At 37.8% G+C, this 24,560-nt stretch overlaps 1 protein-coding gene across 1 annotated transcript in view; it reads left to right on the forward strand.

Annotated features, from left to right (window-relative positions):
- The window catches only part of sh3rf2 (SH3 domain containing ring finger 2), a 145,554-nt gene that overhangs the window by 91,426 nt on the left and 29,568 nt on the right, over positions 1-24,560 (forward strand). Inside the window, exon 5 of the mRNA XM_028812783.2 lies at positions 23,462-23,595. Coding sequence (XP_028668616.2) covers positions 23,462-23,595 — 134 coding nt within the window. The remainder of the gene's footprint in view (positions 1-23,461; positions 23,596-24,560) is intronic.

The following is a 24,560-nucleotide window of genomic DNA, read 5'->3' on the forward strand; positions in this document are numbered from 1 at the left end:
ATGTGAACATCAGTCTTGCCCATAACCCCCCCACACACACACACTTTGTATAGGCCAATGCCAGTATTCACCCTTTATCACTTCTGAATAAGATACACTATTGACAATGTACAACCTTCCTGGCGTCATGTTTCCCTGTATGACTACCTACTGTATATAAACAATATGCACTAGATATATGCCCATCCAAAAGTCAACAATTTATTATCCATTTTTTACATTTGAACTGCCATTTCCTTGTAGTATATTCTTTCTTTGTTTCTAAAAGCAATGCCATATTAAAAACAAATTTTGAGTATTTTCACAGTAAATAAATTTCAGTTATTTTTTATTCACTAAAACTAGAGATTGTTAAGTGCCTGAATAATTTTTCAAGATACTGTAATATATGTATTGCATCTATGTTTATTGTATACATGTATATAATCTAAAGTTGACTAATTGACTGATTCACATATTTACTCACTCATCAACAAAAACTTTATTTCTCGTTTAGCTAGAAAGCTGAAGTTTAGCAGGATGGTACAGCTAGGGTAGTAGGTATCCACTATCAAAGGACATTTTGTTATATCAGTATTTCTGGGTAAATAAATCACAATAGGAAAACAAATACCTGAAAATCTCACAAATTTGATTTGATTGAAATTTGGTGACATTGTAGAAAAAACAAACTTAGCCAACACAGGATTTTTTTATTTGTTGGTATTTCTCATTAATATTGTTGTTGCATGTCGTGTAATATAGTGCACCACGTTCCCCATTTCAACACAGCACTAACAGTAATTTCATAGAGAAATGGGGCGTGCTGTAGCTGGCAGGTGTAGACCATCTATAGAAACTAAGTAAAAGGAGCAAATTTCAGTGAAGCTCTTAGAAGATGTGTTTGACAAGCAGTGACTGTGGCTGTGAGTGTACAAAATTTAGTGCAACTGATCCAAAAAGAAAGGTATTTAATATATCTTATCCCTCCACCACCTTCATCCTTTCTGCAACTTTATACAAATGCTGAAGTCCAAACAATCATAACTTGATCAGAGTTACTTAGATCATGCATCTTACAATACAATACAATTTATTTTTATATTGCCCAAAATCACACAAGAAGTGCCGCAATTGCCCATCTTGTCTGTTTTAACTAAGAAGCAGGTGTGGTTTTATCCAATATAGTGGCCAAAAAGACTGCATTTATTATACACACATAAGTGTTGTATATATGTATTTATATTGTAGACAGATAAATGATAGAGATGTTAAAAGAAATGGGGACCCAACCAGCATCTTTGTTTAAGACAGAGTGAGCTTTTAGTTTATAAAGGAGGAATGTTCCCTTCAGTAATCACAATACTGGAGAGTAACACTGGTCAAAAAATGACAATTTCCTGGAAGTGGCATCACTGTTTGGCAGGAGGAGCCTCCATGAGCCTGGGAATGGAAGCAGAAGCTACATTAGAGACAATGCATCCTATAGATAGATAGAAATATATGTTCATTTTAGGTGACTCATTTGAGATTACACAGTAAGTGAGAGATGTGAAGTTAATCCATAGTCTTATGCCCAGCACTTCAGCCAGAAGGATACACTCTCCTAATCAGCCAATTAACCTGTTGTGTGTCATTGTGTTTAATTAGGTAGCATTGTTTCCGGTGTGAATACTCATATAATCCTGGGTGGAGAAAGGATCTTTTGCTGTAAATAACAGTTCACATTTACTGTATCCTGTCATGGTGTCACATACCGGTTGCCATCCTGGTCCTCATTGTATGCTACCAGTCTGCACAATATGCAGAAATAAGGTCTTTGGTTACAACCTAAGATGAACATCAAATACCAGTGTTTCACATTATACTTGAAGATTACTGAACAGGGTTATCTGACAAATAATATTAAACATTGACTTACTCACCCTCACCTAGTGTTTCTCCCCCTCATGTTCAATCAGTATTATCTGCATCATTTTGCTTCACATACTGTGTAGGGAACTCTTGGACCTCCAGTGTTGTTCTTTAAGGTTTCATTGGCTATCCAGGCCTCCATCCTCCTGGTGAACTCTAGAAGCACTGCTTTTCTGAACAGCCATATGTCATCTAATCTGATTAAAGTCAACTAAAAGGCTTAGGCCCATTGTTCATCATCTTTACTATGGAGGCCTAAGTTATGTCTAATTATCCTGCTTTTTACAGATTTATAGCCAATTCTGACAATGTCAATGTCTGGATCATGACTAGGGTGACACCCTTTTTTCACTAAAATGGCAGCTTTATTTCTTCAGGCCTCTGATAGGGGAGAAAATGTAGTAATGCTGTGAACTTCGGGAAATTGGTCTTATGGAGATATCTTCACATGAAAATGATCATTTTGGCATATCCATATTCCATTTTTTGGAATAAAAATGAAAGTAACATTTTCTCTACTTTAATCTGTTAAGGCATTTTCTTTGAGTGATATTTCTTTGAGGGAATATTAGATAACAGTAAAGTAAGAATTTAACTAGAAGACTTCATAAGTGCTGTCAATTTGTACAGATGCATTTAAGGGCGTATGACTGCAGTGTTCCATCTTTGCCTCTGTTGTTATCTAGATAGACTTTGGGGATCAGAATGAAGGGATTTTAGGAGTACTAATTCTCTTATTCACTTTCTGAACGGTGTAATCCTTACTGGTCTTTATAGTTGAATTAAGCTCTTCTTTAAAGTTGTCTGGGACAGACATTTAATTATGAAACAAATGCAGTTTCAAGGATATGGATTAAACATGTCTAAGCTTTTTATAACCTGCATTAATTTATTCAGCAGACTAATAGAATGTCTTTTATTGGGGTGGAACAAGATTCTTGCTGTTATTTAGAAAAAATGACTTGCAAAACAAATTTACAAATACTAGATAGCAATGCTTGTTATTAGTTGTAGTCTCCAACTTCAAAACATTAATAACAGGTAATTTTCAAAAACATAGTGCTCCTTTACTATTTAGACAGCAGTCATTTAAGACTAGCTTAAAGGTAACTAAATCTGTTAGCAGATTTATGTGCCGAGAAGAGAAAAAAAGTCACACATACATAAGCCTGGATTGATAATTTTTTTGGCATGCAGCTTATACTTCAGAACGGAGCCACGGGCTAAAGGTAAAGGATTACAATCTGGGGTGGCATCTGCATTTTAATTAAAAGCTGTCCAAGTGAAAAGAATGCAGTCACATGGCAAGTAGTACATCACCTGTCTCCTAAATGCCTGAAGGCTAAAGGGAGTTCTTAAGCTCATTATTATTGTCATTAAAGAAAATAAGACAGAACATGTTGGTGCTTATTATTATTAACTTATTGTCCCTTCAGCAGGTCCGAAAAAAAAAATGAAATCCAAAATAAAAAATACGATATCAGTATTGAGTGATATAGTAGTTAGAGCTGCTGCCTCATATCCTTACAATTCTGCAAATTCCAATTCAGTAACTATCTTTGTGAAATGTACTTGTTTGTCTCGTGATCGCAAGATTTTCTGTGGTTTCAACACATGTCCATAAGTTTGGAATGTTATGTGAATTGGTTACTGTAATTAACCTAGTGTGCAAGTGGATCCTGCATGCACCTGATGCTTTGACTATCCAGTGTTAGAATAAGCAGAATCAGAAAATGAGTGATTAAAAATCAATGCAACATGGTACTATGAGTACATTAGTTCAAAGCAATTTACCTACTAAAAGATTTTACAATACAATATAACCAATTGTACTGTTATAATAACTTGTATAACATTTATTATGTGTACACACAAATGAATATGGAGTAAAAGAAACAGGAGATTGAATGACAACTTACTGGAATTAAACAAACACATTGGATCAAATGAAATAAACAAGTTCAATTGACAGATTGGTACAGGGGTGGCTTAATGCCTCTGTGCACGTCGACCGTTACAGATATAGGTGTGTGTGTTTGTGTATGTTCATTTCTTTCTTTTCATCATCCAGCATGTGTTTTAGCAGGGCAAACAAACTGTTAGCTATTTTCACTTGCAAATTTCTTTTTTTAAGCCAAAACTACATTTTACTTTGAAAGCTGTTTTCTTAATTAAACTGGTTCCTTCTGGATACAAAGATGATGACTTTTAACTCCAGTAAGAATATGGTGTCCTAACCCTTGTAAATTTCTTTTGAGTTGTGTGTGTGTATGTGCAATTGCCTCCATATGTACACACATGAAAATTTAAATAAGTGATGCATCTCAAAAACTATTGTGCAAAATTTTTGCAAATCAGTTATCCTACTACCATCCCTGCAAAAAGTTTGGCTAAAATAAACAATTCCTACGTCAGTTATCATCAAAAAACAATCAATACAGTCCAGCTGTGCGCGAGACAGTCTGAAGACTCAGGCAGATTCAGCAATCTGATACATTCTGAGGCCCATAAGATGATGCTCCTGTTAGTGGCATCACTTTTGACTCCTCTCACTTTCCACGAGCCACTACCCTGACGCCTATATTACACACCCCTCATGCCGATTTCAATTCCTTTTAGTTCCTGCTCTCAAAACAGTTGACTTTGTAGTTTTGAGGCCTTGTATTCAGCATTTATTAAACTTCTAAACTATTGAGGTCTCTCAGTTCTGCATCTGAAGTAAAACCACAAAATGGATATGTTGTTTGTTATTGTTTTATTTATATATATATTGCATAGTTTACTGTCAAATAATGCAAAGAGTACGCGACACATGTTTCGCCCTCATTTGGGCTCATCAGGCATACACACTCTACTGCTCCCCTTGCGGGGATCGAACCTCGGACGTCAGCGTCGGAGACGAAGCCCCTTTATGCTGCACCATGGCATGTGGTTTGTTTATTTGACAGCCTGTAGGTCTGGAGTAATTACATTCATTGCACTCGTAGTCTGATTCCTGACTTGATTGTATGGGTGGTTACCTACCAGGTAACGCATGTGGTTGGTCTGCCCTCGGCAAACATCCGCCACGGTGCCCTCTTCAGTTGCGAAAAGCAGATCATCGAATGTTGCGTAGTTTACTGTCATAGGTAACCACCCATACAATCACATCGGGAATCAGACTACGAATGCAATGAATGAGCCCAAATGAGGGCGAAATATGTGTCGCGTACTCTTTGCATTATTTGACAGTAAACTATGCAACATTACATGATCACAGCAGCTTCACTTACTTGGCAGGGTGTAGGTCGGAGTATTATGTCAATACTATATCAATATTATATTAATATAATTTCAATCTGATTATTTGGGTGGTCAACTACCAGGTAATGCTCCTGGTTGGACAGCCAGTCAGCAAACATCCACCACACCCTTTCAGTTGCGAGAAGCAGCTCATAAGCATGTTATGGAGTAGCTGTGAAATTATACAAATAGTACATGTCAAAATAATATATACAGTTAGGTCCATAAATATTTGGACAGAGACAACTTTTTTCTAATTTTGGTTCTGTACATTACCACAATGAATTTTAAATGAAACAACTCAGATGCGGTTGAAGTGCAGACTTTCAGCTTTAATTCAGTGGGGTGAACAAAACGATTGCATAAAAATGTGAGGCAACTAAAGCATTTTTTAACACAATCCCTTCATTTCAGGGGCTCAAAAGTAATTGGACAATTGACTCAAAGGCTATTTCATGGGCAGGTGTGGGCAAGTCCGTTGTTATGTCATTATCAATTAAGCAGATAAAAGGCCTGGAGTTGATTTAAGGTGCGGTGCTTACATGTGGAAGATTTTGCTGTGAACAGACAACATGCAGTCGAAGGAGCTCTCCATGCAGGTGAAAGAAGCCATCCTTAAGCTGCGAAAACAGAAAAAACCCATCCGAGAAATTGCTACAATATTATGAGTGGCAAAATCTACAGTTTGGTACATCCTGAGAAAGAAAGCAAGCATTGGTCGCAAAAAGACCTGGACATCCACAGAAGACAACAGTGGTGGATGATCGCAGAATCGTTTCCATGGTGAAGAGAAACCCCTTCACAACAGCCAACCAAGTGAACAACACTCTCCAGGGGGTAGGCATATCGATATCCAAGTCTACCATAAAGAGAAGACTGCATGAAAGTAAATACAGAGGGTGCACTGCAAGGTGCAAGCCACTCATAAGGCTCAAGAATAGAAAGGCTAGATTGGACTTTGCTAAAGAACATCTAAAAAAGCCAGCACAGTTCTGGAAAAACATTCTTTGGACAGATGAAACCAAGATCAACCTCTACCAGAATGATGGCAAAAAAAAAGTATGGAGAAGGCGTGGAACAGCTCATTATCCAAAGCATACCACATCATCTGTAAAACACGTTGGAGGCAGTGTGATGGCTTGGGCGTGCATGGCTGCCAGTGGCACTGGGACACTAGTGTTTATTGATGATGTGACACAGGACAGAAGCAGCCGAATGAATTCTGAGGTGTTCAGAGACATGCTGTCTGCTCAAATCCAGCTAAATGCAGTCAAATTGATTGGGCGCCGTTTCATGATACAGATGGACAATGACCCAAAACATACAGCCAAAGCAATCCAGGAGTGTTTTAAAGCAAAGAAGTGGAAAATTCTTGAATGGCCAAGTCAGTCACCTGATCTTAACCCAATTGAGCATGCATTTCACTTGTTGAAGACTAAACTTCAGACAGAAAGGCCCACAAACAAACAGCAACTGAAAGCCGCTGCAGTAAAGGCCTGGCAGAGCATTAAAAAGGAGGAAACCCAGCATCTGGTGATGTCCATGAGTTCAAGACTTCAGGCTGTCATTGCCAGCAAAGGGTTTTCAACCAAGTATTAGAAATGAACATTTTATTTCCAGTTATTTCATTTGTCCAATTACTTTTGAGCCCCTAAAATGAAGGGATTGTGTTAAAAAAAATGCTTTAGTTGCCTCACATTTTTATGCAATCGTTTTGTTCACCCCACTGAATTAAAGCTGAAAGTTTGCACTTCAACTGCATCTGAGTTGTTTCATTTAAAATTCATTGTGGTAATGTACAGAACCAAAATTAGAAAAATGTTGTCTCTGTCCAAATATTTATGGACCTAACTGTATGTTTTCAAAAGTCAATGTAACTTTTCTTGTGTGAAAAAATCAAACAAATCAGTTTTTTAGTTAAGTCTACTAAATCCAATTAGTAAATTATTTAATTGTACAGTTATACGAGTCTAAAGTGTTTGGATCTGTCGGAGACCTAAAACTGTCCTGACCACAAACAAACACAAGACAAACACAATGCAACACGTCTGAAGAAGATAGGACAATTTTTTTAGAAGCTATCATTGTACAAAGGTCTGAGCATTTAGGGTGGATATTTCAGAAATCATTCATTCTAAATTTGTGTTTTTTTGCTTAGATTTAGTCATCCAGAATCTCTACAAAATGCAAAAAATGTGTAGTGTTCTGGTGAAATTTTAAAATGTGAAATCAGTTTCGATTTTCCACAGACACCATGCTAAAATCAACTTTTCTCAACATTTTGAACATCATAGAATCCGAATCGGAACTTAACTTAATAGCAGATTTTTAATCCATCACCAAATTTCCATTTACTTTTAAATAAAAATAGATAAAATATTATTCAAATACTGAAAAGAAAGACTGCGGTGGGTTGGCACCCTGCCCGGGATTGGTTCTTGCCTTGTGCCCTGTGTTGGCTGGGATTGGCTCCAGCAGACCCCCATGACCCTGTAGTTAGGATTCAGCGGGTTGGAAAATGGATGGATGGATGGATGAAAAGAAAGATAAGAGACACCTGATGAAGACTACACAGCTGAAACATTGCGTCTCTTAACCTATTTTCCACATATAAATTTGACCATTTTAATATTTTTTAGCATTCTTACCATTTCTTCTTCTTCTTCTTCTTCTTCTTCTTCCTCTTCATCTTATCCCACTTCCATGTGGGATCAATGTGCTTAATCAACCGTCTCCGTACAGCTCAGTCTGGCATTTCACCAGTCAAGCCCTTCCTTCAGATCTTCTTTTACTTTACCCATCCACTTTCACTTTGGCCTCCTTTGCTTTCTCTTCCCCTGTACTTCCATTCCCATCACTCTATTCTTAAATTTTACTGTATATAATTAATGGACCCCAGATATCCAAATGCCAGTTGCGTTGTATCAAAAAAATTCTTTCAAATGTCCTTGTAGAAGTATATATTTGAGATTTTTAATGTTAAATTAAGTGGTCATAGTGCTTAGCTCTCAGTTCTGACAGCTCAACAATACCACATTTGAGCACTGCCTGGGTAGAGTTTGCAGATTCTTCCCATTTATGCTTAGGCATTCCTTCAGGTACCCCAGTTCTCTAACCACATCTCAAAGACATCTGTGATAGATTAACTGAGAGGTTTACTTTGGTGTAATTGAGTGTGGGTTAATGAGTGAGCATGTCATTCAATGAATTTGCTCCCCATCCAGTGCTGATTACTGTCTTGTGCTGAATGTTCTTTCCAGACTCAACGCTTACAAGGGAATGACCACTAAACTTGCGCTGGAGTTAACTTGGAAGCTATCTCTGAACTTAATTTGTGGGAAAATAAAATACCACAAAGTCACAGCACTTTTCTAACATCCTTTAGATCAAAGCACCTCTGTGTCCAGTCTTCCTGTTTAAAGGACAAGAGTTTTGGGTTATCTGTCTTTTTTATAATGGATCAAAGAGGATGTACAGTACTCGGTTTTAAGTGGGATTTGTCTGCTAGGAAAATGCACGCTTGTCCCCTTGGCCTATTTATTTTTGGTTTGGCTATGCTGGCACTCAGAGAAGCTCTAGTGCAATCCAATGCAGTTCACTTTGAGCCCATTCCCTATTTTGTGCCTCATTATTGCCAATTATGACCCTGGTAACCCCTTGCCACCTAGTCATCTTATCACATGATATCCGTTACATTGAATTATTCAAGCATGCCATTTCAAATTGATGAATTTCCTAAACATTTTCCATTAATTGCTATGTAAGCTCTTATGTCAATAAAAACTTTACTTATAATTCTCCCCACAGCTTCCTCAAAACAGTCTTCCATTGCCATCATTATACGCTAATTGTAAGCTTTTCAGGTTGCATTTCTTTTTGTGTCATACACAAATGCCAAGAGCTGCAACTTGTCCAACAAACTATATTTTAATATCAAGATATTGTAGAACATTTTTATCACTTCATCATTTTTGTTACTGACCATATTTTAACATTCAGTCCATTAAATAAGTTCAATTGAGACTTATTTGAAATCACTTTTTCCTAAAATAAACCATCAGACTCTTTTCTTCATATGATAATTTTAGAGAATCTAAACAGACCGTTTGTGTTATTTAAGATGCCCCATCCCAGTAGGCAGCATTGTGTTCCCCCTCACAATTCCTGCATTTCAGAAATTGCTATTTTTGAACACTTGCATCTTCATGTTCACCCCCACACTTTGCACACCTCCGCTTAACACATTAAACACCAACTACAGTATATTCTTGAATCTCTGGAAGTTAAAAAGAGAAAACTCTCCCTACCAGATGAACTACCGCTATTCCCAGAGTCGGTTTAATTTTGCTTTGCCATGTAATTTATCAACAACGTTTTGTTTTTATGAGAATGTAACAAGTGCATGTGAGGGCATCTTGAGTTATTATTAATCAATTTTTGCTGTTTGGATTTTGTTATTTTGAGATTTACTTAGTTGCCTAATTGCCATTTTGGTTATGATTTCCTTCAAAGGGGGCACCATTGTTCAGTAAGATGTTCCAATTATTGTTATTGGTTACAGTATCCGATGAGCATGATGTTTGACAGTACGTTGCAGGGACTGTAAAAGGCAGACACTGCCACAGTCTGGCCTCCAAGCCTCTAAATCTGCTAAAGAAAACAATGAATTTAAGAGTGTATAAAGTAAAAGGACTACAATTTATTGTTAGGACCTTTTAACTTTGTTTTTTGGCAAACTTTGTTTTTGTTTGAGAACTTTGACACTTAAAAAACTTAAAGTTGCTTGGTTTTACCTTGTTTAATTTTGTGTTCATCATTGTATTGGTCCTTAAAAACGAGTAACTTTATGTCATCCGAGCATAATAAGTACTTTAAACATGCCTCCTCTCAAACTCTCAGTATAACTTTGTCATACAGTATAATAACTTCACTCTTATGTCCTCTGAGTTTTGTCGAACTTAGAAAAATGGCAGGTTTGGAGGACTTAAAGTTGTATTCATGTCAGGTTGAAACAAATATGTGCAGCAAAAAACACTTATGTAAGGGTCCAAGTTGGAAAATCAGGAAATATCTATAAAGCTTAAAGCTTCCTAAACAAAAACCTGGTTGAGATACGAATTGTCTAAGAGGAAAGCTCTAAACTCAGATATAGGGCATCATATACAGTAATCCCTTGCTATATCGCGCTTCAACTTTCACGGCTTCACTCTATCGCGGATTTTATATGTAAGCATATCTAAATATATAATGCAAATTTTTCGTTGCTTCACGGGTTTCTGTGGACAATGGGTCTTTTTACTTCTGGTACATGCTTCCTCAGTTGGTTTGCCCAGTTGATTTCATACAAGGGACACTATTGGCGGATGGCTGAGAAGCTACCCAATCAGAGCACGCAGTTAAGTTCCTGTGTGCTGATTGGCTCAACGACGGAGCGCCGAATTTGTTTCCGCTACGTTAACCAGGAAGTCTCGTCTCGCTCATTCAGCATCAGCGTGTTTCGCTGTGTAAAGAGTTAACTTTTGTGCTCTTTTGTGTTTATCTTTGTGCATAGTCAAGCCCTTCATTATGGCTCCAAAGTGATCTGCTCCTGCTACTGCTTCAGTGGCCATGCCCAAGTGCCAACGGAAGATGCTAACGATTGCCAAAAAGGTAAAAGTTTTGGATATGTTGAAGGAAGGGAACAGCTACGCTGCTGTAGGACATCATTACGGCATCAATGAGTCCATGATTCTTTTTATTTAAAAAGGAGGAAAAGAATATAAGATCTACGGCCGCAGTGTCCTTTAACCAGGGCACAAAACGAGTTGTAAGTGGACGTAATAAGGCGGTAGTCTGGATGGAATCTGCTTTAGGGATTTGGATTGAAGACTGCCAGAAGGAGAACAACAGCGGTGCTACACAGTCGCCTGAAGAGGCTCCTTTAGAAGAGCTGTAACGCTCTCCTTTGTTGTGCAGTAAAATTAAAGTCATCGTTATCGGACAAGTTGTCGTGTCATTGTTGGTGAGTAACCATAATTAATTTTCTACGTACAGTACTTAGTACATGTACGTACGTTTAGTGTCACTGTACACACATTTTACTGTATACAATTTTTCTTGCATTCTACGTATTTATTGCTGGTGGCCTGTCTATCGTAATGGCTGTAACATAACATGTAACACATGTGATATCGGAGACGCTCAATATCTTATCTATAATAGTTAGGTTTTACTGTATATAAACAGTGTGTTTACATACATAATTTCAACGAATCTTACCTAATATCTAAGGGAATACAAAGGGTTTATGCTATTTAACTGTGCGGGAAATGTTTATAAGATTGTGGGAGAGTTTATAAGGGCTTAAAATATATAAAAATAACCATATAAACATACTGTATGATTTTTACTCCGCAGATTTTCACCTTTCGCAGGGGGGTCTGGAACACAACCCCCGTGATCGAGGAGGGATCACTGTATAGTAAAAGTTTTTATGCAGTAGTCCTACTTGCTAATTGAAGTAAATGACTTACTATGATTGTATCAATCGATTTACTAAACTCCGTGACCTGAAGGCTGACAATGGCATATACTGATTTATTTAATTTGAAATGCCTTTTCCTCGCATCAAGATGACATTACAGTGCGGCCAGGCAGAAGTAATGGGTGGTCCAAATGAGTTCTGTTATGACTGAGTCAAACTTGCAAAAAGAGGAGAGTATTCAGGGCCAGGAAATGAAAGGTGGTCACAAAACAAAACAAGGGTTAAAGCTAGTAGGGCAGAGAGATCAGAAGACAAAGCCAAAAATGTTTTAAAAAATTGTAATCAAAACGGACATACTGTACAGAAAAATCAAAACCAGAGAATTAGACTAAAGAAGTGTGATACGTAGTAACGGCAGATGTTTGTTTTGTTTATCCAAAAACGGATAACAAGCTGAGTGTCACCTCAACATTAAACGTGTTGTATCGATGATGCCTCACATCCATTCATTTATTATGCTAGGTTGTTTATGTCATTCTTACATGTATTTGAGAGTCAGGAATCCTCCATTTCCCTATCTAGTATAAAATTATTTTTAAGTGATGACAAAGATAAGCTTTTTTGTATTTCTATAATTTATTTTTATTGAAAATACCCACACTTCTACTTTAGATTAAATTGGTCAAGAATATCGAGGCTGGTGGCCTGGAGTGTTTAATTAATATAATGTGTCTTAGATAAGCTACCCAATGCTCCTGGTAGTATGCATGGGAGATGTCTGAAAAGGGACAGAGGAAGGGTTCAGAAATTTGTCTGACTTGAACTAGACACCAATCCTTTAGCATATGCTGCTTTATCTGCTACTGTAAGCAACAGTGAGCTGAGTGCTTAAGGTGACAAAGACAAGTGGTAGAACTGATTCTCATTTCATGTAGCCTACCCTGTTCATTTATTTTACTCAGTTGTAATCTCAACCAATGAAAAGACACCAAGGTTTAAAGAGTGGCTGGGAATAAATATTTGCAATTTTCTCTTATTAGGAAGTTTTAGGCCATTCTTGTGATGGCAGTACTGATTGAGGTGATGGTCGGGCCTGGAACTTTACAGTGACGTGTAGCTCATTACCCAAACTATGATTTGCACATTTTCTCTCAGGGACCTTCACTGAAGGCTCTGCCTTCACAGAAGTGTCCTTGACACTCTGGATAGATGGAATTGTGACAGGTCTTTTTTCTTTCTTGTTTGTTGGATATTTGGGAAGCATTCACACCTACATTAATTTAATCTAATAGTAATAGCACTGTCAGGGCAAAGCTGGTCTGCTTTCTGCTCAGTGGACTTTAGATGTCATTTGCTTTTACTGTAAAGAGAAAAAAATATATTCAGGAGAGAGAGAAAAATATAATAATCTTAGTCTAAGAGACCTACAGAAAACTTCCAATTATTTTGTATAGCACCCTACATATTTAACAATTCAAAAATCAGACAAGAATATTACAACATATAATTGATTTTAAACTTTTACATGCGAGTATTAATTGTTAATTTATTAAAAGTATGAAGTTCGTCCTAAAGCCAGAATACATCAATTTGCTTTCAATAAGCATTGCTCACTGCTGTTCATATAATATGATTCATTCTTTCATTTTCCCAATCTGTTTTCTAATAATAATAATAATAATACCTTTGGAGGTAATAGCAAAGGAGAGAGTTAAAACAAAACTGAGTGTCATTATGCACAATGCTGCACATCCTCTCTCTGACAGACTAAGTGCGTAAGAAAAGCCTTTATACCAGTGGCAATACACCTGCCATTGCCTCACTGGGACTGTGACAGCCAAGTTAGAAGTTTTCTTTCTTTTTGATTTTCTTCTTTTTTCAGACCAAAGTCTATATATACAGTATTTATTGTATTTATTTCTTTAGAGGAATTTTGTAAAAAGTCAAATTTCTTCCTGTGCAGAAATGAGAAACAAAGTTCTATCTATCTATCTATCTATCTGTCTGTCTGTCTGTCTGTCTGTCTGTCTGTCTGTCTGTCTCTCTGTTCTCACACAAGGCTAAAAGCGCAAAGGAGTTTTTATTCATGAGAAGCACTTCCTTTGTAAGTGTTTCCCACCACAGTTGCAAATACACAGTATAGTAAGCACACAGCAACTCTTTGCTTTCTTCTTTCTCTTTCTGTTTCAGTCAGTGCCTCCTCCTCTGCTCCTTCTGGCAAGCTTTGTCTTCCTTCTTTCCGACTCCCTGAATGAAGGCAGCAGGCTTCTTTTATGTTGCACCTGGTCCTTCCATTAGAAAGGGGTCCCAGCTGGGGCCCTTACCCGGCCGTCCACCACACTGTGTAGAATAGCCCATCTCACAACATTACCAAGAGCCTTTTAGTCCAGTTATTCCAGAAGGTCATCAACATGTGTAAATTAGTTGCTATATAAAAGACTGGTTGCAATGAAGACGGACAGCAACTGAATAATTCTAGGAGTAAATGTTTCCCACTGCTGATCTATAGTATCTGCAGTTGTGTTACTGATCCTGGGGAAACTGCAAGAAAACCAGCATGGAAGATTATTATTATCAGACATTAAAATGATTAGTTTTGCATATTTGTTATGGTCATCATAACCACTAGAGGCCCAGAGATTAGGCTCACAATAAAATGTCAGATAGGTTTCTACCAGGGTAACTTCAAGAAATTTGTACTGCCATTGCTGCTAATGTATAAAGACCTAGAAGTTAGATCTTCAGTCACACAAACATATTAATGATTATGATTATGGCCAGACCATTGTATTTCACAGGGCTTTGTAGTCAACACAACATATTATCGAACATTTTAGCTGTAAGATAAGAAAGTAAGGTTTACATTCAATAATCTTAAAAGGAAAGAAACAAAACATGAAAAAACTCTGTTTCTACAAAAAAAACATAAATCTCTTCTTCTTTTCCCCAGCCTTGATGCATGGCCCTCTCTTCATTACTATACTTTCCACTTGTTCTGATCCAGAACATCTTCAGGGATGGCATTGACTTTGTGCATATAACTACAAGGCCTCTTTCTCTGTGTGCTGAGGCACAGGGCTGTCTTTGCCACTAACTAGTTGTCACTGCAGATCACATGGCCATACCATCAAAAGCACATTTTCCACTTCTTCTCCGCAATCAGTGCCATTCTTATGATCTTCTTTATGTCTTCTTTCATTATATGGCTGATTTGAGGTAAGCTGAGGGTCCAGCATAGCATTCACATTTCCATGATATACATCTATTCTGTGTTTCATGGGTATGGGCCTGCACCTGGTATTGTACTTGTTGATTGAGTGGGCAACAGACTTATAATTTGACCTTCTGCATTTGCAAAGGAATCAAGTGACCTGGTGCCACTTCAGCCAGACCATGTTGAATCGTGCTCTGGCATCAGGATTATTGTTACCATCAGAGCAGACATATGTGCTGAAGTGCTTGAAATCTGTGACTTTGTTCTTTTCTTGTATGTCAATGTCTATTGTGCCCTCCTTCTGTGGGCTGCATACCATATATTCTGTCTTTATGTTTAGCTCTATTCTATTCTCTTCCAGTTCCAGAATATCCTGTCACTGCATTACACATAGTGATTTTTGCATATATAAAGCTTTGGGGGGCAGTTTGTGGATTCAACAGATGCAGCATTAGGAGGCCCTGTCCCCACAAGCTCAACATAAAGAGGATAATACAGATTATAAATATATATAGAAAAAATATATAATTAGTAAACAAAACAATGTAAAGAAATATTAAAATAAGGCATAATAACAAAATTTACAAAATAATATAATAAGGCAACATAAAAATAAAATATAAACTCTGTCTGCAGCATAACACTGTTCTAGCTCTTCTGGCTTTATTTTCCAACTTCTGCAGAGACGTATAACACCTTAGTCCAGGTGTGACTCTGTTCACTGTCTTTCACAATGGCTGCTCCTTTTAACTGCTTACCATTTTCAACAGGTCTGGGCCTAGGATCGCTTTCAGTAATCTTGAATACAATGGACTGGCCTGAGACCAGCATTCTTGAACTGCCCGCTGCCACGACAGACAATGTTATTTTGCTTATGGAAGCTGGTCACCCCTACTGTTTCTTAGAGGAAGTATAACAACTCGACAATCATGTAAATACTGATACAGTAGAACCTCTGGTCACGAACGTTTCCAAACACGTACAAATCGGGTTACGATCAAAAAGTTTGCCAAAACTTTGCATCTGTTCATGACCACACGCTCTGGTGGTGAACAAAAACACTGGCGGCCAGCTTCCCTACATGCGTTCGTACGCGCCAATGATTTGCCATTCTCGGTTTCCCATTTTCTTTTGTTTGCATATACAGGGCCTAACAAAGCAGCTGATGTTGCAAAAGGAGTTATAATGTTAACCAAGCAGAGGCCTCAAGTGCTGGAAGAGGTGGAAAAACTGTTGCTAGTGTGGTTGAACGAGAAGCAACTTGCAGGGGATAGCGTAAGTGAGCCGATCATATGCTCGAAAGCCAGGAAGATTCACGCCGATTTGCTGAAAAAAAATCCTTCTTCGAGTGGTGAAGGAGAGGAATTTAAAGCCAGTAGAGGATGGTTTGAAAAGTTTTGCAAGAGAAGTGGCATTTAATTTTTTCCCTGTGCTTAAAACTCATAAAAAAAGTGTTTACAGCGAGCGGTTCTTAAGGGTCTAACGCAAACTCTTACAATGTTAGTTTTCTCTGTTGTTCAAGGTTTTCTCAGTGTTATTCAATGTTTTTACATTTAGTTTACTATTACACTGTGCATTCTATAGTGTCTATATTTACATACAGTTTGTACGGTCAGGAATGGATTAATTGTATTTACATACAATCATATGGGGAAATTATGTTCGGGTCGCGACCAAATCGGGTCACGTCCAGAGTTTTGGAATGAATTATGGTCGTGACCAGAGGTACCACTGTACTTGTATAATCTTATGGTCTTCTATGAAAAGCTTTTCTGGTGTTTTGTTAATAATAATAATTTTACCTTTCAGCAAAGTTGTGATATTTCCTGGCATTTCAGGGTTTTTTTTGGTATTTACTGGAAAGTCACAAAATTTGAAAAAAAGAAATTGGCCACTGCAGGATTTTGCGGATTTTTTTTGTGTATTTTCAGTCCTCATATATATGATGTACTGTATACAGTAATTTTTATTATGTATGGTAATCTGTAGAGCATTAATAGCAGCACAGAGGATAGTGCTGGTACCTTACAGATCCAGTGACCTGGGTTTAAATTAGTTGCTGTCTATCTGTAATTTGCACATGCTTGATAACCTCACACCAAAGACATGTATGTTAGGTAAAATGGCAAATCTGTTTTGGCTCCATTGGCGTGGACAAGAATGCAACCTGGATCTTTAACCCACCAGGACCCTAATTTGGATAGGGAAAGTGTGTGATTATTATGTTATAAAAGTAAAAGTAATATACAGTACTATATAAAAGTATATATCAAAGGCCCATTTTGATAAAAGAAAAAGCAGCACATGGGTTTCCCATTTATTTCAAACCTGGTGTGCCCTTTGGACAGAGTTTTCAGGTTTGTCTATCTGTGTGGTTTTCTGCTGAGTCCCCAAATTCCTTTCAAAGACAAAGACATGCTGTGTCTTGGATAGGTCACGTTAAAGTTGCTGGATATTAGTGTGCCCTAAAAAGGACCAGCATTTGTAACATTTATATGTCAATGTCATGCCATGTAATTAGAGGACACTGAGAGTTTAGGGGTTAAAACTTCAAAATATTGTTTATACAAGTCAGTATGAATCAGTAGCTGGCATGAACAGTAGTGTCATTTGGATTAAAACTATTTTTTTCCATTAAAGAAAGCTCATTATTGTATAAAACCAGGGCTTGTCCAATCTAAGGTTATCTGCACTCCTACCCTATGCCTGTTAATCCCATGACCTATGTTCAGGAAGTGGATAGATTGAAATATAATAAGATATTCAGTTGCGTAACCCCCTAGAGCAGAATAAACCATGGACTCTTGAGCTTTGAGTCAACTTCACCAGTCACTCCACTTCCCACACTATTTACTTCATGTTAAAAAAATTATACAAATTTGCAGTAATAAAGTGCAGTTCTGTATGCGTTAAATGATGATAATTTTTGTTCACTCATTTGGCAGCACATTATGAAGTGATACTACACACACTGTGTGTTAAGGGACTAGTCATCCAGCTTCTAATGATAATGGAGTTATTTGGGTTTTGCTTCCCACAGATAGCTAACTGAGCAATCCAAATAATATCCGTGACAACTCAGAGCGGTTAGGCACATACTAAGGTCCAAATAAAGTCCATACTTGCACAGTTTGGCACTTCCGTTTTTGTAGTGTTCTCACCTACTGTGTCGTGACAGAGTTTATGTGAATCTTGTATTTCCAATGAAGGGGTATACTGTACGTCGCACATGGCCAAGTACTTAATAAGGAGAAAATCAAGAAGTAGCAATGTCTCAACTTGAGCTTAATGGACTGTCTGTTTCATATAACGTCTTATAGCCAGGCCAGTCTTTTCTCTAAAACTGCTCACTGAAGTCTATTCCATTTCAGTTTTCAGGAGTCCATCCTGTTTCACTCCTACAGGTAACAACCCTGAACATGTGCCACCTACTGTTTTCTAATTGTGAATTTCCTCCTGTGACCGCGTGGAAAGAATTGCACAAGGCTGTTTGAAATGTCCCGTTTAATTGATGCAGAATAGCAAACAAAAACTATGCTTGATGGGACTAATAACAGAAACCATTTAATTTGGGCTACATTCCAGGAACCTTTCTGGTTATAACTCTCATATAACTAACATTTTCTCAAGCATCATTCCAGTAGTTGACTGTGTCCTGAACTCCCCCCAACCTCCGCCCCACCTAACTCCACCAAATGCATTCACTCTATCTTTTCTCCTAGTTGCATGAAGCAATAATGTCTGAATTACTTGTCACACAAATGCTCTACCAGCTCCATTCCACTAAGTAAAATCACTCTTTTATAGACTTTCTAACATCATTATCATTCCTATTGATATTATATCTCAACTTAACTCTGAACTTTTTTCCGCTGTGCTGTTCCTTGAGCATCTCTGGTCAAATCTGTTCTTAACCTGTCCTTCTAACTATCTAGATATGTCTCTTCCCAAACTCTGCTTCTACACTGAGCAGCTGCCCTTTTTTGTCATTTTGAATGCACCATAGTTAATTCTATTGTGAACTTGTCATGATCAGTCTCTGTTTAAATAGTGAATTCCATTCTTATCATTCCAGTCCTCTCTTGAGTGTTTCCATTTTCAGTTCAATTTCATCATCTCCACTTGTCTCTTCTGTCAATATGCCCATCCAGCTTGTTTCCAGTAGTTGATCCTCATCTTTCAAGAACTTTGCCCCACTGCCAACTGTTCCATTCAGTAACACATGTTTGTTGTGAACTTCTATTTTCAGTTCCTGCATAGGAGCCTCACTGGTCACCTCTACCCCAAACTTGTGTGTTAAGCAACACTTGAGCAGCTCCTTCCCCTGTGTTTGGTATTTATCATCAGCTCCATTCATGTAGTGAATGCACATTGTCTTATCTCTCATTCACTCTGTTACATTAGACCTTCTGGTCAGGTCTTTCACAGTACCTACAGTAAAATTACAAAAGTCAATGAAAAGACATTCTGAAATGCAACAGAGAAAAGGTAGGCTATCTGGAGCAATTTAATCCGTATGGTCAGTGGAGTCTCACATTCCTCTTGAACTTTCCTCTTTCATCCGCTTTACAGTAGAATAGGCCTTACAGCTGCCTCATTTCTCAACACATCATTCTACATGTCTCCATCTGTAAAATCCAATCTGCTCACTGTCCCATCATTCCAACTAGCACCACTCTAGTCACTTTTGGGCTTTTTGGTTTCAATCCTGTATTCTTGCTCCCTCAGCTTCATTCCTAATTCAGCCCACCTGGACAGTGATAGTTAGGTAATGAACATTGTAAGCCCCTTCACTTGTATGCCCTGCCTCAATATATGATCCCTGGTTTATGTCTCTTAAACTTGCTTTAATTTGCAATGTTTTAAATATTTTGTTTTGTCCTCTTCCTTCAGGATGTATTGAAAATAAAAGGTAGGTTACTCCCATTTAAAACCAACAAAACAGATTGTGTAATTGATTTTTGTCTTGTTTTTTTGCTATACAGCATGTTGAAATCAGTTGTACTGTAAGTCTCCTTTTCAAATGTGTACCTCACTTATCGGATCATTTCTATTTATGTCCTCTGTGTAGGTGCATAATGGGAGTAAACGCTTTTCAGCAGTCCTCTATTTCTAACACTGCTTAGATCCTGTCTAAATCCACACAACACAGCTCTCTTTAGTAAATTGAAAAGTAGGTGGTTTAGCTTTTATGTGAAGCAAGTGCCTGAAAAATAACCATCCATTTTCCGACACAACGGAATTAACAAATTTGTTTGTTTTCTACAGCAGAATGGTGATATTTAGCTACTGAATATTTTTTTGTTCTGCTTGTATATTGTTTTATATAGTGGCTTTCAGAAATATGCAGAAACCTTTTGGTGGGTAGTGGCTCAAAAGAAGAAGTGTCAGTTTGTGGGTGCTGGATTTGTCACATTAAAGACTCTGAGATACAGATCAGTGCCCATGTGTGTTTTAATATCCATCCATCCATTGTCTCCCGCTTATCCGAGGTCGGGTCGCGGGGGCAGCAGCTTGAGCAGAGATGCCCAGACTTCCCTCTCCCCGGCCACTTCTTCTAGCTCTTCCGGGAGAATCCCAAGGCGTTCCCAGGCCAGTCGAGAGACATAGTCCCTCCAATGTGTCTTGGGTCTTCCCTGGGGCCTCCTCCCGGTTGGACGTGCCCGGAACACCTCACCAGGGAGGCGTCCAGGAGGCATCCTGATCAGATGCCCGAGCCACCTCATCTGACTCCTCTCGATGCGGAGGAGCATCGTGAATAAGTGTTTTAATATAATATTTATAATAATGGCAAAGTTGACTATTCATAATTGCTGATTAAGTTTGATTACCAAATTCCCCCCATTAACCATATAATTTATCTTCCCAGTATAAGACATCTTAAAAGAGAATAAAGCAAATAAAAGAGTAACTATTGTAACACTAAATGAAGTCGTTTTCCACATTGACACTTGGGCCAAAAAGGACAAAGAGCAGGGGCCTGAACCACTGTAACCTCCCTGCTCTGCTCATGTCTGTAGTTATTTCATTCAGTTTGTTGGATCACAGTGGTTTTAACTAACCAGACAGCTGCCCAGTGCATCATTTAAGCATAAAAAATAACAAATCAACATACATTATGGTTTTTATTGGCTTTGATTAGTTATTCAAAACCAGATATTTCCCTGTGCTCCTTCCCTCAAATTCTCTGATACCCACATAGAATATGCTTTTTTCTGTGAATAGCTTACTAATCACAGATGTTGTGTGTCTCATGGCACTTCTTGGTAGCTTTGGTAATCTCCAAGAACTTGCATTTTCAAGTGTAGATGTTCTCATGTAACAGTGGCACATTCAGAGTACATGACATAAAAGCAAAGGTAAACCACAGCTGGCCTGCTGTGCCTTTCTGCAGCAATGAGGCTATCTGAGAGTATGTTAAGGAGCTGTCAACGCACAAGATAAGCAAACCCATTTAAAGATGTTTTCCCCATTAATATGCTTGAACTAGACTGGCGAAAGAAAGAGAAAAAAAGAAAGAAAAAAAGAAAGAAAGAAAGAAAGAAAGAAAGAAAGAAAGAAAGAAAGAAAGAAAGAAAGAAAGAAAGAAGACCCTTAAAAATGCAGGAATTAGTATCTCCTCCTTAATATAAAATTATAGACAAGCCAGTAGGGTCCCGTTTGGATTCAAGTTAAGTAACTGCCCCCTCGAGAATGCATTGTGTCTTCTTTGATTAATAGATAACTCTGGTAGTGGGGTGCATATCAAAATGTTGTCTAGTCACCTGCTTGATATTTACCTTTACTGTTTCCCTCTGGATGCACTTTATCCTTCAGTCCTTATCCAAATATCTAAACAAGTATCCAGTGCCTTGCATCTTAAAATCAGTGTTCGTAAAATGTCAGAATGACAAGGTTTAGCTTCCAAAAAGAAAGTGCTAAAATCAGAAACATGGGGAGGTCAACACATGCCAATTGCTGCCTGATTTATTAGGGGATCCTTCTAGATCATGGTCTCCAGCTCTGCTCCTGGAGTGCTACTGCAGGATGCAGGTTTTCATTCTAACCATTTTCTTAATTAGTGATTAGGTTGTACTGCTTATTAATTCCTTTGCCTTAATTTTGCTTGACTTGCTCTTAAAGATTTATCCCCTTAAGTATTTTTTTCCTTAAATAAGGATATGCGAAACGAGCCAAAACATGAGCAGTTAACCTGTGTCCATCACACAATATCTGAAAATAAAGGAAGGTGAAGGTCTCAGTGATGTTGATCTGCACAGGTCCACAAAACATCTTATCGATGCTCTTAGAAAAATGAAACAAAACAGTTTTGTGAAAAATGTCTGCTGTGGCAGAATGAGAGCAGCAACAAGCCATGGAATTACATAATGGGTTTAGCTGAGAACAAGAATTGGCCTGTACATAAGAAACTGGTTGGAGTGAAATTGGTTGGGGTTTCAGGCCCCGACTTAACTATTCATCGGTTGGCTCACATCACCTTTCATTTCCATTTGGCTGTTTTTAAGGAAAAAATTCAGCAACTCAAAGGAATGGATCTTAAAAAACATGGCAGTTAAAATGAAGGCGAAAGAAGTTAAAACTATTCACTACCTAAAGAAAGAGTTAGAATGAAAACCTGCAGCCACAGTAGCACTATGGGACTGGAGACTGAAAACCCCAGTTCTAGATAAATGAGTACAGTACATTTGTGCACTCTGTCGTCCATCTGTCCAGCCGTATCCTCACATGGACAATAGACATTACAGAGTCCTCCTTTGTAACACCATGTGAGGTAGTAAGCATATACCTCAAATAATTGAGAAGGTTAACTAAATGGGTTTATCTGAAAGAGAAGAAGATTCAGTGCTTGAAATTATTCAGTAGGCAATGTATCAACCATTTATCTGTCATCTTATCCCATTTTGAATGGTTATTTATTTATTTACATATGCATACAGTTGTTTTGGCATATGGTTCAGTATTCACAATCCTAATAAAAGACTACTGTTTTAACATCATGAATGAGAATTGGAAAAGGAGAAAAATGATGAAATTTACTTCCATTTTGAGAAAAATAAAGTCAGAAGTTGCAGCATCTCATTTGTTGAACTTTCATAAAACTTTTTTTGTTGAAATGAATTATCCACCCATCCAGCTTTCAAGGCACTTATCATTGTCAAGTCTGACAAGTTCGGATTTGAATCAGTGGTTGCATGATGTTGTACCCTTCCTAATGAGCACAATCCAAAATGGTTTTCTGTGTACAGGACCACATTTCATAACAGTATGTTAAATTAAGAACATGGGCAATTTAGGCAATTTGCCCAAAGCCACAGTATTAATTGGTATAGCAGTAGTATCAGTCAACTAAATCAACTTTCAGGAGCCCAGGTCTTTTTAATTTGTAAAACTAGTTTGTACCCCTTATATTACAGAGAAGTTGAAACACTGCTTGGAGAATGTTATGTTTTATTGTCAGACATTGAACTCAATTAAGAGTGTCAAATGATGGATGAAATGATAGATGTATTATTTGCTATTAACACAGATGGCTCGAGCAGTATGCATATATCTATTTCTGATATTTTGTTAGATTTTTACTCATGCTGATATTCTCTTACCCTTTACAGGTTTCTAGAGCCTCTTTTGGAAAAACCCAGTCTCTGGACTTCTCTTCCTCGTGTTCTCCACCTGCTATGGCACATCACGGCCTTTCCTGCCCAGTAGAAAATGTCCCACTGAAAAAGCAGGTGTCCGTCAGTGTGTGAGTCGAGTCTATGCTTATTCTTTTAGGTTGCTTTGTATTCTTTCTTTTTTTTAAAGTGACTATTAAGGACGGTCTGTTTGACAAGGGTGCAAAACTAGTTAGAGTTTAGATAAACAACTACAAAATGTAGACTTTTTTTCTATAAATTATTCTCAATGTTGCTTATTAGGTAAAAATAACCAATGTTTTCTCAAATATATGTTTCATGCTGAATTATGAAATATTCTTTTATTTATGCTGTTTTAATAAAATGTGCAGATATATTAGGTGTTAACTTAGAAGCACAGTAGTCAGCACTACTACATCTCGACTCCATGTGATTGGGTTTGAATCCTGGCCTGGTCACTGTGTATGTGGATTTTGAATGTTCTCTCTGTATCTGCAGGCTTTCTTATCACACCCTATAGCAATAAAGAAACCTGTGCAATATTTACCATGAAATGGCTGACCACAACAAAATACAATAATTTTGCTTTGAATAACATAATTAATAATTGAGGATTTCTTTAATAACAACATTTTTGATAAAGGTACAGTGGTTAATTAAAACATTGCATGATTCTTTTGTATGTGTATCTTAAATATTGTGAGTCACCTGGAAGTAAGGCTTTAGCCAAATAAGTAAATGTAAGAGTATAGGTGCTGTGGACATTGGAAATTTTATGGTTTCTGTCAGGGCCATCTTAACAGCATCATTGGCTCCCCGGGCAAAGTAGTGCGCTTGGGCCCCTGTTTTTACTGCAAAACAGAAACATACATAGGCATCAGAAACATCATAGGCCCCTATGCTCCTGGGGCCCCCAGCCAATGCTCGTTGTGCCCATACATTAAGATGGCGCTGGTTTCTGTCTCTTCCACTGTAAGTGTGCCTGTGCTGCAGTAAACATCAGGCGTCTGGCTGGTGGAAATAAAGTATATTTACAATGTTTTGGGTTATACCAGGGGTAGGCAACGTCGGTCCT

The sequence above is a fragment of the Erpetoichthys calabaricus genome, chromosome 11 (genome assembly GCF_900747795.2).
Source record: "Erpetoichthys calabaricus chromosome 11, fErpCal1.3, whole genome shotgun sequence".
NCBI lineage: Eukaryota > Metazoa > Chordata > Cladistia > Polypteriformes > Polypteridae > Erpetoichthys > Erpetoichthys calabaricus.